At 36.5% G+C, this 14,491-nt stretch overlaps 1 protein-coding gene across 1 annotated transcript in view; it reads left to right on the forward strand.

The window, feature by feature from the left end:
• Positions 1-14,491, forward strand: part of ITSN1 (intersectin 1) — a 203,270-nt gene that overhangs the window by 101,172 nt on the left and 87,607 nt on the right. The window contains exons 15-16 of the mRNA XM_046648063.1: positions 5,584-5,671; positions 5,810-5,949. Of these exons, the coding sequence (XP_046504019.1) occupies positions 5,584-5,671; positions 5,810-5,949 (228 nt within the window). The remainder of the gene's footprint in view (positions 1-5,583; positions 5,672-5,809; positions 5,950-14,491) is intronic.

Here is a 14,491-nt window from a genome sequence, read left to right on the forward strand (position 1 = left end):
ACAAGTCTTTATGTGGAAATATGTTTTATTTCTCTTGGTTAAGTTTCAGCAGTGGAATTACTGTGTCATATAAGTACATGCTTAACCCTGTGAGAAACTATCAAACCGATCCAGAGAGGCTGTACCATTTTCCATTCTCACCAGCTGTGTGTGATTGCTTCAATTGTTTCTCTTCCATGCCAACACTTGATATTGTCATTAGTTTTAATTTTACCGTTTCTGGTGGGTGTGTAACAGTATCTCACGTGGCTTTAATTTCTTTTCCCTGAAGACTAGTGATGTTGGGCATCATCTGTGTATTGGCATGTAGCTTTTTGTGTGTGTCTTTTGTGAACAAATTTTTTACTTGTTTTTTATTGAGTTGTTTATCTTATTCTGAAGTCATAAGAGTTCTTTATAGATTCTTGTAACAAGTCCTTTGTCAGATATATGTTTCGTGAATATTTTCAGCCAGTCCGTGGCTTGCCTTTTCATTTTTGTAATGGTGTTTTTTAAAGGGCAGAAATTTTAAATTTTGATTAAATTCATTTTATTAATTTTTTGTTTTTGTTTTTATGCTTTCTGTGTTTTATCTAAGAGATCTTTGATTGTCCCAAGGTTGCAAGTATTTTCTCTTATGTTTTCTTCTAGGAGTTTAGTAGTTTTATTTGTTTAGGTCTATGATCCGTTTCAAGTTGATTTCGCAAAAGTGTAGGGTAAGGGGTGAGGTTCCTTTTCTTCCATACCAATACCCAGTTGTTCTAGCAACGTTTGTTGAAAACACTGCCCTTTTCCTCCATTGAATTACCTTGGTAGCTTGTTGAAAATCAGTTGACCCTATGTGTGAAGATCTTTTCTGGACGCTATTCTGTTCCGTTGTCCTATGTCAGTCCTTTCACCAGTATCTCCGTTGATAACTTTAGATGTGTAATAATTTTTGAAATCACGTAGTATGAGTTCTTCAATATTTTTCTTTTCAAATTATTTTGGCTCTTTTAGGTCCTTTCCATTTCCACGTGTTTTAGAATTAGCTTGTCAATTTTTACAAAAATACTTACAGTTTTGATTGGAATTCCATTGAATTTATTAATTTGAGAAGAATTGGCATTTAATAATATTGAGTCTTATGGCATATCTCTTGATTTTATTTGGGTTGTTATGTTACAAATTTCTTAGAGTAATGTTTTGTGGTTTTCAGTATACAAGTCTTGTACATAGTTTGTAAACTTTATCCCCAAGTATTTTGTGATTTTTGGTACTATTGTGTATTGCATATTTTAGTTTCAGTGTCAGATTGTTTGATGCCAGCATATAGAAATAGAATATATTTTTATATATTGGCCTTATATCTGCAATATTGCTTAATTCATTTCTTAGTTATAATAGCTTTTTTGTAGTTCCTTAGAGTTTCTACATAGATAAACATACTGTCTGTGAATAAAGACAGCTTTATTTCTTACTTTCCAATCTATGTACCATTTATTTCTTTTTTTAATCTTTTTTTTTTTTTTTTGGTGAGGCAGATTGGCCCTGAGCTAATATCTGTTGCCAATCTTCCTCTTTTTGCTTGAGGAACATTGTCCCTGAGCTAACATCCATGCCAATCTTTCTCTATTCTGTATGTGGGACGCCATCACTGCATGGCTTGATGAGTGGTGTGTAGGTCCACTCCCGGGATCTGAACCTGCAAACCCCAGGCCACCGAAGCAGAGTGTGCAAACTTAACCACTACGCCACTGGGCTGGCCCTCTTTTTTTTTTGTCTTAACTGCATTGATCACAACCTCTAGTACTATGTTGAATAGAAATGATGAGAGTCTTGTTCTTGATCTTATGGAGGAAGCATTCAGTCTCTCACCATTAAGTATGATCTTAACTATAGGGTTCTTGTAGGTGCCCTTTATCAGATTGAGGGGCTTCCTTTTTGTTTCTTGTTTGCTGAGTTTCTGTCATGAACGGGTGTTGAATTGGGCCATGTTTCTTTCCTGCATGTATTGAGATGTTTGCATGGTTTTTCTTCTTTTTTGTTGTTAATATGGTGATCTACATTGATGGAAATTTGGATGTAGAACCAACTTTCCATTCCTAGGATAGACCACCCTTAGTCATGGTGTATTACTGTTTAAAAAAATATTTTACTAGATTCAATTTGCTCCTGTTAAGGATCTTTTCATTTAAATTCATGAGGGGTGTTAGTTTATCATTTTCTTGTAATGTCCTGGTCTAATTTTGATATCAGGGTAATAAATAGGAAAATGATTTGGAAAGTATTCTTTCCTCCTCTATTTTCTAAAAATATTTATGTTGAAATGGTGTTTCTTCTTTAAATTTTTGGTGGCATTCACCAGTGAAACCTTTGGAACCTGGAGCTTTCTTTGTGGTAGGACTTTTAATTGCAAAACTTATTCAATAGATACAGGGCTATTCAGATTTTCTATTTCTTCTTGAGTTTGTTTTGACAATTTTAATGCATTTGTCCTTTTCATCTAAGTTAATCAAATTTATTTGTATAAAGTTGTTGGTAGTAGTCTGTTGTTCTTTGCAAGTCTGTAGGATCTGTTGTAATGTCACTTCTTTCATTCCTGATACTGGGAACTTCTATCTTCTCTTTCCCCCTCTAACTCCTACCTCCTCCTCTGCCTCCTTCTCCTTTCCCTTCTCCTCCTCCTCTCCTCCATCAATCTAGCTAGAAGTTTATTGGTTTTACTGATTTTTTTTTAAATAAGCTCTTGCTTTTATTGATTTTCCTCTATGGTATGTCTGGTTGTCTATTTCATTTACTTAAGACTCGTTATTATTTCTGTCAATCTACTTATTTTGGATTTAATTTGCTTTTGTCTAGCTTCATAAGAAGGAAGCTTTGATTATTAAATCTGGACTTCATTCCTGACATAAACATTTTAAGCTATGGATTTCCTTCTAAGCATTATCATAGCCACATTACACAAATTTTTATCATATCATGTTTTTGTACTTATTCAATTCAAAACATTTTTTGATTTCCTTTGTCATTTCTTCTTTGATAGATTGTTTAGAATTATCCTGTTTAGTTTTCAAATATTTGAGTTTTTTTCCAAATAGCTTATTGATTTCTGATTTATGTTATGATCTATAAGGATATTCTGTATGATTTCAGTTCTTTTTGTGTGTGTGTGTGAGGAAGACTGGCCCTGAGCCAACATCTGTTGCCAATCTTCCTCTTTTTGTTTGAGGAAGATTGTCACTGAGCTACCATCTGTGGCAATCTTCCTCTACTTTATGTGGGATGCTGCCACAACATGGGTGGGCGAGCAGTGGTAGGTCTGTGCCCAGGATCTGAACTGGCAAACCCCCTGCCACCAAAGCGGAGGGCGTGAACTTAACCACTACACCACCAGGCTGGCCCCTGATTTCAATTCTTTTTTATCTTTTTAGGTTTATCGAGCCTCATTTTATGGCTCAGCTTATGATCTGTCTTAGTGAATATTCCATGTGCACTTGTAAAGAATGTGTGCTCTTCTGTAGTTGGGTGGAGTGTCCCATAAACATCAATCAGATCAGGTTGATTCATGGTGTTCACATCTTCTGTGTCCTTACTGATCTGGTGAATTCTTCAGCTGCTGAGAGAGGAGTGTTGAAATCTTTCTCACTGTAAATTTGTCTTATTTTCCTTTCGGTTTTGTCAGTTGTTATTTCTTGTACTTTTAAGTTGTAATCAATTTGAGATATTAAGATATGACATAATGTAAATAATATTGGAAATACACTGCTAGAAATTATTTGAAAATACTAAAAATGCATATACCTTTTTAAGGTATATTCTTCTTTATGGTAACTCTTTTTATATGTCTTTCATTAACTATTTATAAGAAGTTTCATAAAATATTCCCTTGGGAAATTTAGGAGTGAAGGCCATGTGTTTATTATCTCATTGAATATGTGTGCCACACTCAACTTTATTATTTAAGATTCATACTTAGTGTGTGCAGTCATTGATCACAAGGTACAAATCTGGGTTCCTGAAAAAGAATGAAGTGAAAAATAATACACAGTCTGAAGAAACTCAAACATGTAGTAGAGAAGGAGATACTGGTCCCCCTTCCTTATGGGGATTAGCAGATTCTTGTTATGCAAGTGAGTTAGGCAGCCCTTCTTATTGGTTTGACTTATTTTAGAACTGAGTTTGGGGTCGGCCACGCCGAGTGGTTAAGTTCGTGCGCTCTGCTTCGGCGGTCCAGGGTTTCACTGGTTCGAATCCTCGGCATGGGTGTGGCACCGCTCATCAAGCCACACTGAGCGGGCATCCCACATTCCACAACTAGAAGGACCCACAACTAAAAATACACAACTATGTACTGGGAGGCTTTGGGGAGAAAAAGAAAAAATAAAATCTTAAAAAAAAAAATGTTTAAGTAAGTAAAACAGTCTCGGTGATCTGAGCTGGGCTTCGTCTTGGTCCTTCATTGTTTGTCTTGGTTCAGGAAAGAACCTTGGGGATTGGGTTGAAGGGCCTTGCCCTGATTTAGGGAGGAGACTAAGGGAAGCTCCATTGGCTGCGCTTTTTTGGGAAAAAAATCTGCTTCGTGTATTCTGTTTTGTCCAGATTTGGGCGGGAGTGGTGGTGGTGGATTATTCCTATGAGAAGATGCCTCCAAGTCCTTTCTGTTGGGCTGAATCTCTCTACTGTTCAGACATGGAGGACACAGAGGGTTATTACACACCAGCCAGTCTGTATCTGAAGACGTTTGTTCCAAGAAGGGCTGGTTCTTAGCCTCTGGTGAAAAATTTTAATTAAGGCATTTTTATTTTTCCAGACCAAAAGTTACTACATAGAGGGTTTTTCTTTTTAAATCAAGGTAAAAATAAAAGTCAAGTATTCCTTATTAGATGCTAGAAAGGCCATTGTTTTACTGAAATGTAGAAACTATATAGGATAATTTCAGCTGAACTTAACAATACATTGCTTGACAAGTCACCCGTGAAAACTCCCAACAGCCTTGTACAGTGTGGTTTAGCTTTTTTCTTATGTCAGTTAAACAATAGTTGGACTTTAGTGTACCTGTTTAAAATCATCGCGCTGTCCTGAGTGGTGGAAAAACATGCACGGCAGCTAAGATTCTAGTTGTTAAAAATCTCTTTTTGATTTCTGTTTCCAACTTCAGGTGTATGGTCAACCTCGGTTCAGCCCTATTAAGTGTCAAAGTTCAGAAAAGTTCCTCTTTAGACGACTGAGTCAGTTTACGAACCACAGGGTCACTGCATTTACATTTGATCCAGTGCAACCGAGAGATCGTTATTTCCCGTTTTCTTTGCTGAGTTGTACTTAGAGTACATTTTTTAAAGCTTATAAATAGGCAGTAAGTCAACAAAAATTTAAGAAATATCAAGGGAGCTATAACTGTCTTAACTCTATTTCAGCGAAAAGCATTTGGCAAGCAGTGATTCCTTGGCAAATGAGCAGGAACCTCCCTGCCTAGCAATTAAATGCAGTTTCAGCATAGAGGATTTGGGATAAGATTGAAGAGCCTTTGAGGGACGAGAAAACTGACTGGTGTCTGCCCGGGCCTTGAATCTACACGTGGTCGTTTTCCCGTCATTCATTGTCGTGTTCCTCCTTCTCTCCTAGGAGTCTCAGCAAATGCTGGGAAGACTTATTCCAGAAAAGCAGATACTCAATGACCAATTAAAACAAGTTCAGCAGAACAGTTTGCACAGTAGGTGTTTATATTTTTAAAGTTGTCCTTTTCATTTTTCACTAGCAAGAATTTCCTTAAGTGAAACGAGAACATTCAAAACCATTTTTCCTCACTGCCAATTTGTTTTTCTCGTGTTGCAATGTTTTCCTAAAACAGGAGATTCACTTCTTACACTGAAAAGAGCCCTAGAAGCAAAAGAACTAGCTCGGCAGCAGCTCCGAGACCAGCTGGATGAAGTTGAGAAAGAAACTAGGTCAAAACTGCAGGAGATTGACATTTTCAATAATCAGCTGAAGGTAACTATTCTGTGTGTTCCTACCTGTATGTCCTACCTTTAATTTTTCTAACTGGCCAGATGATTCGTTGACATTTAGTCCCAGGCAGAAAAATTTATTGTGCTGGTTTGTCAGCCTTTTTGAAGGCTTTCACATTTACAGATGAAACTCTATGATCTAAATTGCATTTTTCTCCTTGAAAATATGAAGATAAATTTGACATCTAGAAATGAGGGCTGAGTGGCCCCAACATGACATCTATCTTTAACCTGAATCACATTTTTAAACATCTCCATGCTTTTCTCTATTGATCCCTATGTCAAGTTGAATTCCGAAAGCTAGACCCCAAAAGCTTCTCCTTTCTTACGTTCTTTGAAGATCACTAAAAAGGAACTATTTTCTCTTTTAAAACTGAGAATTTTTCTGCCACCTCTTACCTTCAAGATTGTCCTTGAATGTAGGTCTTTGTTACCTCATATTTTAAAATTTTATTGTTTAATGGAGTAATTGCTTTTGTCTCTGTGGCAGAAGTGTGGTGTGTGGTTTTGTCACATTTCCATGGTAAATTCAGGAAAATGCTGAAGCTCTCAGGGACTGTAAAGGTGGTTATCACAGCCTCTTTCTGATTTGGTGATTTCGATTTAACTTTACAACCTTATCATCTTACAATAAAACCAGAATGCAAACAATTCATTTCCTATCAACAGTGATCGTATACTTTAGATTTAAGTAGATACTGCAATTTTTATCAGTTATGTTCTTGTAAGAAATTGGATTTTACACTTTTTTTTCAAGTACTCATTTTCCTTTTCTAACTTAAAATCTTTTATACTTGATTCTGGCTAATTTACCTTTTGACACTAGGAAAAAGTAAAACTCCTTTATTACTAAAAATAAAAAAAAAATTAGAAAGCGTATTTGAGATTTTTAGTTGACCTTTGAATTGAGATTCTAGGCCCAATTGTCTAGACATCTGAGTTTGAGGTATTTGTGCTGTTTTTTTCAGAGTAATAGGTAATGAGCTATTCTCAATTGTAAATTCCAGGAAAGTGCTCCTAGGGGAAATATTATTTGAGCCAACTTAGTGTGTTTCTTCACTTTGCTTTCCTGCTTGCTCAGAATGCGTGTGCGTGTGCATGGACTCTATATATGTCCTATATTTGTACATATATGATTGTATGTGAGATGTAGGTACTGGAAGAGCAGCTCCAAGTTCTCTGTCTCAATGAGCACAATAAAAATGCTCACATTAAGTCTCATTGTCACTTGTCACTACTTTAAGCAAAAAGAACAGGACACTGTGCAAGTTCACAGTGCTTTCTCATAGTCTCTTGGAATGTAAACTGTCAAGGATCAGGTATCCTTTGAGCCCAGGCACTAGTCCAGATTTCTGCCCTAATCTTCAGATTCTTCTTTTTAGAAATGTGACTCCCAAAACAAGCTTCACTTATTAGAAAATGATACTCTAGTGGATGATTTTTGACAAAGGCGTAGACAGTTTATGGATGATATTGACTAGTGAATTGCTGTTGCCATTTTTAAAGAGAACACCCTTAAAATGCGGTGTGAGTGGCTCATACTGTGTTTAATTAACTAATACTGCCTTCAGTATCAGTACGTTGCTTATACAAAGGCTAATTTTAGTGCTTTATTCCACTAGCCTGTTTCCAAATATATTTTTCTTTTTTTTTTTTTTTTTGCTGAGGAAGTTTCACCCTGAGCTAACATCTGTTGCCAATCTTGTTTTTCTCCTTAAGGAAGATTAGCCCTGAGCTAACATCTGTGCTAATCAGTCTTCCTCTATTTTATATGTGGGTTGCTACCACAGCATGGCTGATGAGTGGTGTAGGTCTGCTCCTGGGATCCGATCCCATGAACCTGGGTCACGGAAGTGAAGTGTGCCAAACTCAACCACTGCTGTGGGGCCAGCCCCAAATATACGTATTTTTAAATAAGAACATTTCTTTCTATCTTCTTAATTTTCGTTTGGGTTTTCCATTATTAACTTTAATATGGAGAGTAAAAATGTCACAAGCCAGTATAACTATATTGTTTCGTTATTTAGCAACTCATTTGGAGGACTTAGCCAATACGTTATGTTGCCTTACAGTTATTATTTCTGGTATTCCTCTCAAACCTAGTAAAACCAAAATAGAAATGGTTAAATTGAAGAAAAAAAGATTTATAATTTGATAGAGGCAGATTTTAAAATTCAGTCCTTTGAGTATCTCATGCCACTTGTCTTTGTTGTAGCCACATTGGAAAATATGAAGCTTTTATTTTTTACTTTAGAGCATTTATTCTTTAGCAGCTGTAATTTCTTGTGAAATGAGATAGACCAGGAGAGCCAGTTCTCTGACCCTTGGGATTTCTCCTATGCCTCTCTTGATACAGCAGTGCCTTTACAGCATCCTCACTAATGATGCAAAAGTTGCTTCTCCCTTGCCGGGAGTGAAACACTGGCAATTGTCCAGTTATTCCACACGTCCAGTCTGATGGTGTGAATTTGCTGTATCCCAAACCTCCCTCTCCCAAACAGAAAGCAGCTGGAGAGCATAGAAAAGAAATTAGGACTTAGCAGTTTTACTTTATAATCATATAGATTGTTCACCTAAAAAAACAAAGTATAATTCCCTCATTATCGGCTAGTATGGTGATGCTGGAGAAGTACCTTATGGAGTGCAACCTTTTAAAGTTAGTTAACCAGAACATTAGACCTATATTCGATGGCTGGCTCCATAATTTAGGATTGCATTTAGCAAAAGGCAATTCTCTTGTTTCTTTGGTACGGAACTACTTGCAATAAGTCATTTGCTTATTTTGATGCACACTCAAAGTCATGTCTAGTTCCTTAGGTATAAGGTCATGGAGGAGATCATAGCACCCTGCTTTAGTCCAGATTCTGAGGGATAAGACAGTGATTGGAAGGTACTGGTGTATTTGGTTTCTTAAACAAGAAAGAATTCAGAGAGTAGTTGTGTTTTATCATTTTTCTCCTTTTTTTTTTAAACATACAATCGATTTAGTTCTTTCTACCAGATGTCTAGTTCAGATTCATTCTTCTTTTGAGGGTCTCTCCCTTTTTCCTCAGTTCAGGAAGAAATACAGTCATGCCTCCCCACCCAAAATCTGATAACCAATGATGGAAATTCTCAAGTCATTGATTAAAGAAGAAAAAAATTACAGTCAGGTTAATGGGTATTCGTGTAGGTAGCAACACATTGAACATACAAAGCATGTTTACAGTTATGGCTAAGTGTTGTTAACTGGCTCCAGATGGAGGGCCATGGAACAGAAGGTCTCTAGAATCTTGGACCTTTACGTTTCTGTGTGATCTCAGAGAAATTGAGGGCTCATTCTTTCCTTTCAGAAAAATCTATTTTTCCATGCATTTTGATAGACATTTACCTTGTAGATGGGATATTTCTTTTCCAAAAATGATCCCAAGACATGTGTCTTGTTTTTCTAATTTATCACCCAAAACCAAGAATTACTTGAGAAAGGAGACAGGAGTCTTACTGTAGTGAATAAACTTTGCCTTTGTAAGTCTATAGAAAAGGGGAGGGTGGGAGAAGGGGAGAAGGGGAGATAGTGCCCTGAGATATTGAATCTCTTGTGCTAGAAATTTCCTGATTGGCAGCCTTTATATTTATGCTGCTCTTTATATGGACAGTAAATTTTAGCTTTTTGATGATCAAATGAAATCTTCGACCAGTGATTTAATCATAAATAATTGATTTTGTTGGTGACTATTGCTAGCATGAGTTAATACTTCTTAAAGTAGTTTTAATTCAGTGGATCATATTTGTTTACCATAATTTTATGCTTTTAAAATGTATTCTATATGTACTAAATATTTTATCCTGCTAAGAAATCAGTAGTCTCATATTCATTTTCTAGAAACGTCTGTTTAAAATTATCTGTGACTTTCTCTTTTTTACCTCATTTTATAGGAAAATCATGAAGAATCTATGTGCCTAACTGGCACATTGAACCCTTCTGATAATCGTTTTTCATACATAACAGTGCTTAGGGTATAAAATTATGGTTCTAACAAGTGTCAAATGACATTACTGATAGGGACTTTCTGAACAGTGGCGCTTGACTCCACCTTGCCCTCAGCAATGCCAGTGTTACTGTAACAGTTTTCCTTGGCACTGACAGCCTGATGTTCCATATTTTAATATCTTAACCATGATACAGAGCAGCAACATGAAGTATAGCTTATAGTTTTCAAGGCTTCATCATATACCAAATACAGAGAGTCCAATTCGCAAAGAGGCTATATGTTGTGTTTCATGTTGAAAAGTTGAGTCCTTGTTGGTTCCCGTCTAGTCACTGTGTGCTGGACAAGTCCTAATGTGAATGGTGTTTACATTTGAGCATTTCTTTCTTCCAGTCAGTGGCAATGGAGGAGGCAGTGTTGCAGTGCCTGGCAGTTCTCCTGGGCTGCGTCATCCACTTAGACTCCTTTCTAAAGGTCTCCATGCCCTACTCAGGCAATGCACATCTTTCTCAGACTCAGAATGATGAACCATCTCCAGCTCTGTGCTTCAGTTTCCCCCACGCAGATGAGTGCTCAGTGTCTAAGATAGCATTTGCCATGAAGTGCTAAGCCTTCTTTGTAAAAGTTAATAATGATTAGTTGTTATTAATCGTGGTGTGTGAGTGAGTCTTTCCTCTTGACAAATTGTGTGTGTGTTGGTGGAAGCTCTGAATTACAAGCTGGATAAGCTTACTTATACTTACTGGATAAGTATACTGTGGTCTTGTCTTTTTAACAAGCATTGTAGATCATTGAATTTGCCACTTGGCTGCGAAAATTTGAAAGACAACACTCAGTCATTATTTGGGTCTAAATGCATATTTCCATCATATGGGAGATTATTATAGTCAGTGTACTATTCCAAAAGTGGACAGTATTTTATTTCTTAGCAAAATTTGAGTATTTAGGAGTAATTCAGAATTGAGTTATGTTCCTTAATATACTTGAGAATTCCAGACTTCTTAAATTAGACACAAGATGCCTATTAGAAATGTAAATTCTGCCCATAATGATACCTGTCCTAAAAATTGCACCTAGGAAAAGAATTGTTGTTGACATGAGAATGCCAGTTATAGTAAATAAGGTTCTTGGCTTAACTAAGGCTTTTATGCTCTTGGTTTCAGACACTTGCTTTCATGGCAGGCTCATTCATTATGAAGGCAGTGAAAGGCAAAATATTTAGCAACCAGGGGAAAAAAGAAAAGAGCTGGAGAAAGAACTGCAGAACAGAATGAGAAGTCAGGAAAAAAGTGCATGCGAAGGGAAATGATGAAGGAAAGAAAAAGATCCAGAAAGAGGAGATGCAGAGACAGCAAGAGAAATCAGTGTGAATTCAAATAACAACGTTGCTTTCTCCTTTCAGTAGAATAATGTTTGGCTGTTTCATGGTTTGCTATCTTATTTTATTCAAGATTAAATTTTATTTTTACTTGTATGATTGTTTTGAAAAGACCTTCTGCACTTAAGTAATAAAATTCTCAAACTCTCAATGTACTTGTGATTGTGGAAACTTTACACAGATTCCTCGAGTATAGAAAAATAATTAGAACACTCCGAAAAAGACTCAATTGAGTTAACAGACGTTGTATAATAGATTCTATGCCATACCAGTAGGCTTGTTGATTGGTTGGTTGAGATGTTTAGTTATAGTGTGGGCTTTTCTTTTGAGCTTTTAAAAAATATTTATCAAAAGGTAATTGGGGAAAGGGAAAAAAGCAGAACTCAATCTTTTGAAAAAATGTTTCCTTTTTTTATTCTCTTGTTTAGCCAAACCCCTTGACAATTTTATCCTTTAGAATGACATGCATTTAAAATAATGGGATATTGCTTTATAAATAAAGCTCAGACATTTTGGGAAAACTCAGATTTTCAGGACAAAATGGAATCAGTTTTCTCTTTCTGGTAATACAAGGGTATCCACCAAAGCCTCTGGGGAGCCATGGACGAAGATTCTGGATTAGCTCGTCCTGTGGCAGAGAGGACACTGTTTTCTAGCTCCTCTCCCCCTCTGTCCACCCATCCCCTCCCCGCTCACATGTGTGCACACGTACTCACACACCCCAGCGCGTTCCTCTCTGCTCTCCAGGAGCACTTGCAGTACATTGACTACCAGTTTGTGCCATGGGGAATTGGACTTACTATTTGGTTGAATATTGACTTCAGATTTAGAAGTAGTATTTAAACTTGTTTTTGAACATTAGTACACCAACCCTTCTCAGAATTTAATAACTGATCAATATCTTTTTTTATATTCTTCCCACTTTCAATGCCTCAAGAATGAAAACATTTTATAATGTTGTGATAAATGGGATATCAATTTACCTTGATTTGGATGCAGTTTCTGTTTTGAAACACTTAGTAATTTTTCAGATTTTTCTGCATAGGTATGAGTTCCCCTATCCTCAAAAGGTTTGTTGATTGGCTTTCTTTAATAGCTTTCAGTTTGTTTCACAACCACTTAATTGGGCTAAGTCACTGTATTTTAAAACTCAGAAGTCCTTTTAAAAATTTTGATATTGTGGGCACTGTGCTAGGTGCCAGAAATACAGAGGGAAAAGTGTGATCCCTGTCTTCATGGAGCCAATTGGAAATGTCCTATTTACAACCACTAAAGCGTCTCCTTCATAATGAGTAATAAACGTCTTGTACAACAACAAAAAAATTTGATATTGTGTACTATGTGATATCCTTCGGTGAGAAATAAAGTGATATGTATTTATATAAAAGCGCTTCTCCTTTTGACTTTCCGTAGGTATTAGGTTTATACAAAATAAACGCCTACACCTCAAATTTCTGATGCTGGTACCTAGATCAATTTCCTGTGAGGTCAATTTAATATTAACAGTCCAAAGACCATTATAAATATGAGATGTGTCCTTGTTTTGATTTATAGTATTGAGCTCATAAATTTCAAGTAAATTAAACAATGTATGTTTGTTTTTGTCTCTCTTTTCCGAGAGACAGCCTGAGGCAAAAACCAGAAGCAGAGTAATCCTTCAAAAAGGTTCCATGACCAAATTAGTGATGCATTTCCATTAACTAATAGTCTTTCATAAGCCCCTTATTGTAGTTCATTTTTTTCTCTCTTCACAAGCATTTGTGCAAAGTTATGTTTATGAAAAGGAATTCCATGCATATTGTTCAGGTGGATTCTTCTTTATATTTCAGTTAATATCACTTCATGTAATACATATCTTTTTGAGTGTCTTTAAGACCAAGTGAAGGAGAAAAAGTCGCGGTTTTTCAATCACGTGACTCTGTGCCCCTTGCACAGCAAGAGAACAGCTGTCTTTAGTGAACTTGAAAGTGAGCCATATTTCTCAGGGCAGAAAGTTGGATCTTCTTGAGTATTCAATTTGTCAGGCATATTGCTTTTGAAATGCTTTGGCTGTATGCCATAGGATGTCCAAAGATGTTCTATGGTACAAATATCTTAATTCTTTGGGAGCAGTAAGTGACTCTTCCCGATGGTTGAAGGAAGAAAGCTAAAAGCAAGCCGATTTTCATTTATCTCAACTAATCCAAGACACGATCTTTGTTTGCCAGTCACTTTCTTGTTGTGGTTCATAATTCGTGTTAGATCAAAGAACCCTTTGAGAATCAAATAAAAGCTATAAGCCTTCTCTGCAAGAAAAATGCCCATATTCCCCAGATTACATACAGTTTCATAGTGTTCACACAGCCAAAGCTTATTCATATAGCAGGTCAAGAAACTCTGCTATATCTTAGAATTCTAATTGTAGATAATATCGATGATAAAAATCTTGCTATTTTAATTTGTATATACTACACATTTTATAGGAGTTTTATTTTTCCCACATCTTTGTTTGTATCGTGTAGCTAAAACTTCTCAAATGCCTGTTTAATTATTTCTTATTTATTAAGAAAATTATTGGGGCTGGCCCGGTGTCGTAGTGGTTAAGTTCACGTGCTCTGCTTTTGTGGCCCTGGGTCTGCCAGTTCAGATCCTGGGCATGGACCTATGCCCTGCTCATCAAGCCATGTTTTGGTGGCATCTACATACAAAATAGAGGAAAACTGGCAACAGATGTTAGTGCAGGGCCAATCTTCCTCACCAAAAAAAGGGGGAAAGAAAGTTACACTTCATTAGGAGACAATATTCAATTATTACACCCTACTGGAATTTACTGTAAATTATTACTTAGTGTAAACATATCGTACCCTTGAATAGAACTCATAGAAGAAAAATCAGAAAAGTTGTACACTCAATATCATTTTGCTAGATAAATATCCAGCCAATAAGTATGTGATTGTAGACTTACTGATTTGAGGAAAAAAATTGTTAATTTTAGGAAGCGCCCCAAGTGAGATACTGAGTTTTGATTCTTAGTAATTTCACATTTGTTCTACTTTGATCTTAGTTATAATAGAGAAATAACTATGACCAGACTTAATAGAAGGGCCCGCTCTGTGGTTGAGTTCACGCGCTCTGCTCCGTGGCCCAGGGTTTCGCAGGTTCGAATCCCGGGCACGGACACGGCACCGCTCATCAGGCCA

Source organism: Equus quagga, chromosome 21, assembly GCF_021613505.1.
Source record: "Equus quagga isolate Etosha38 chromosome 21, UCLA_HA_Equagga_1.0, whole genome shotgun sequence".
Classification (NCBI taxonomy): domain Eukaryota; kingdom Metazoa; phylum Chordata; class Mammalia; order Perissodactyla; family Equidae; genus Equus; species Equus quagga.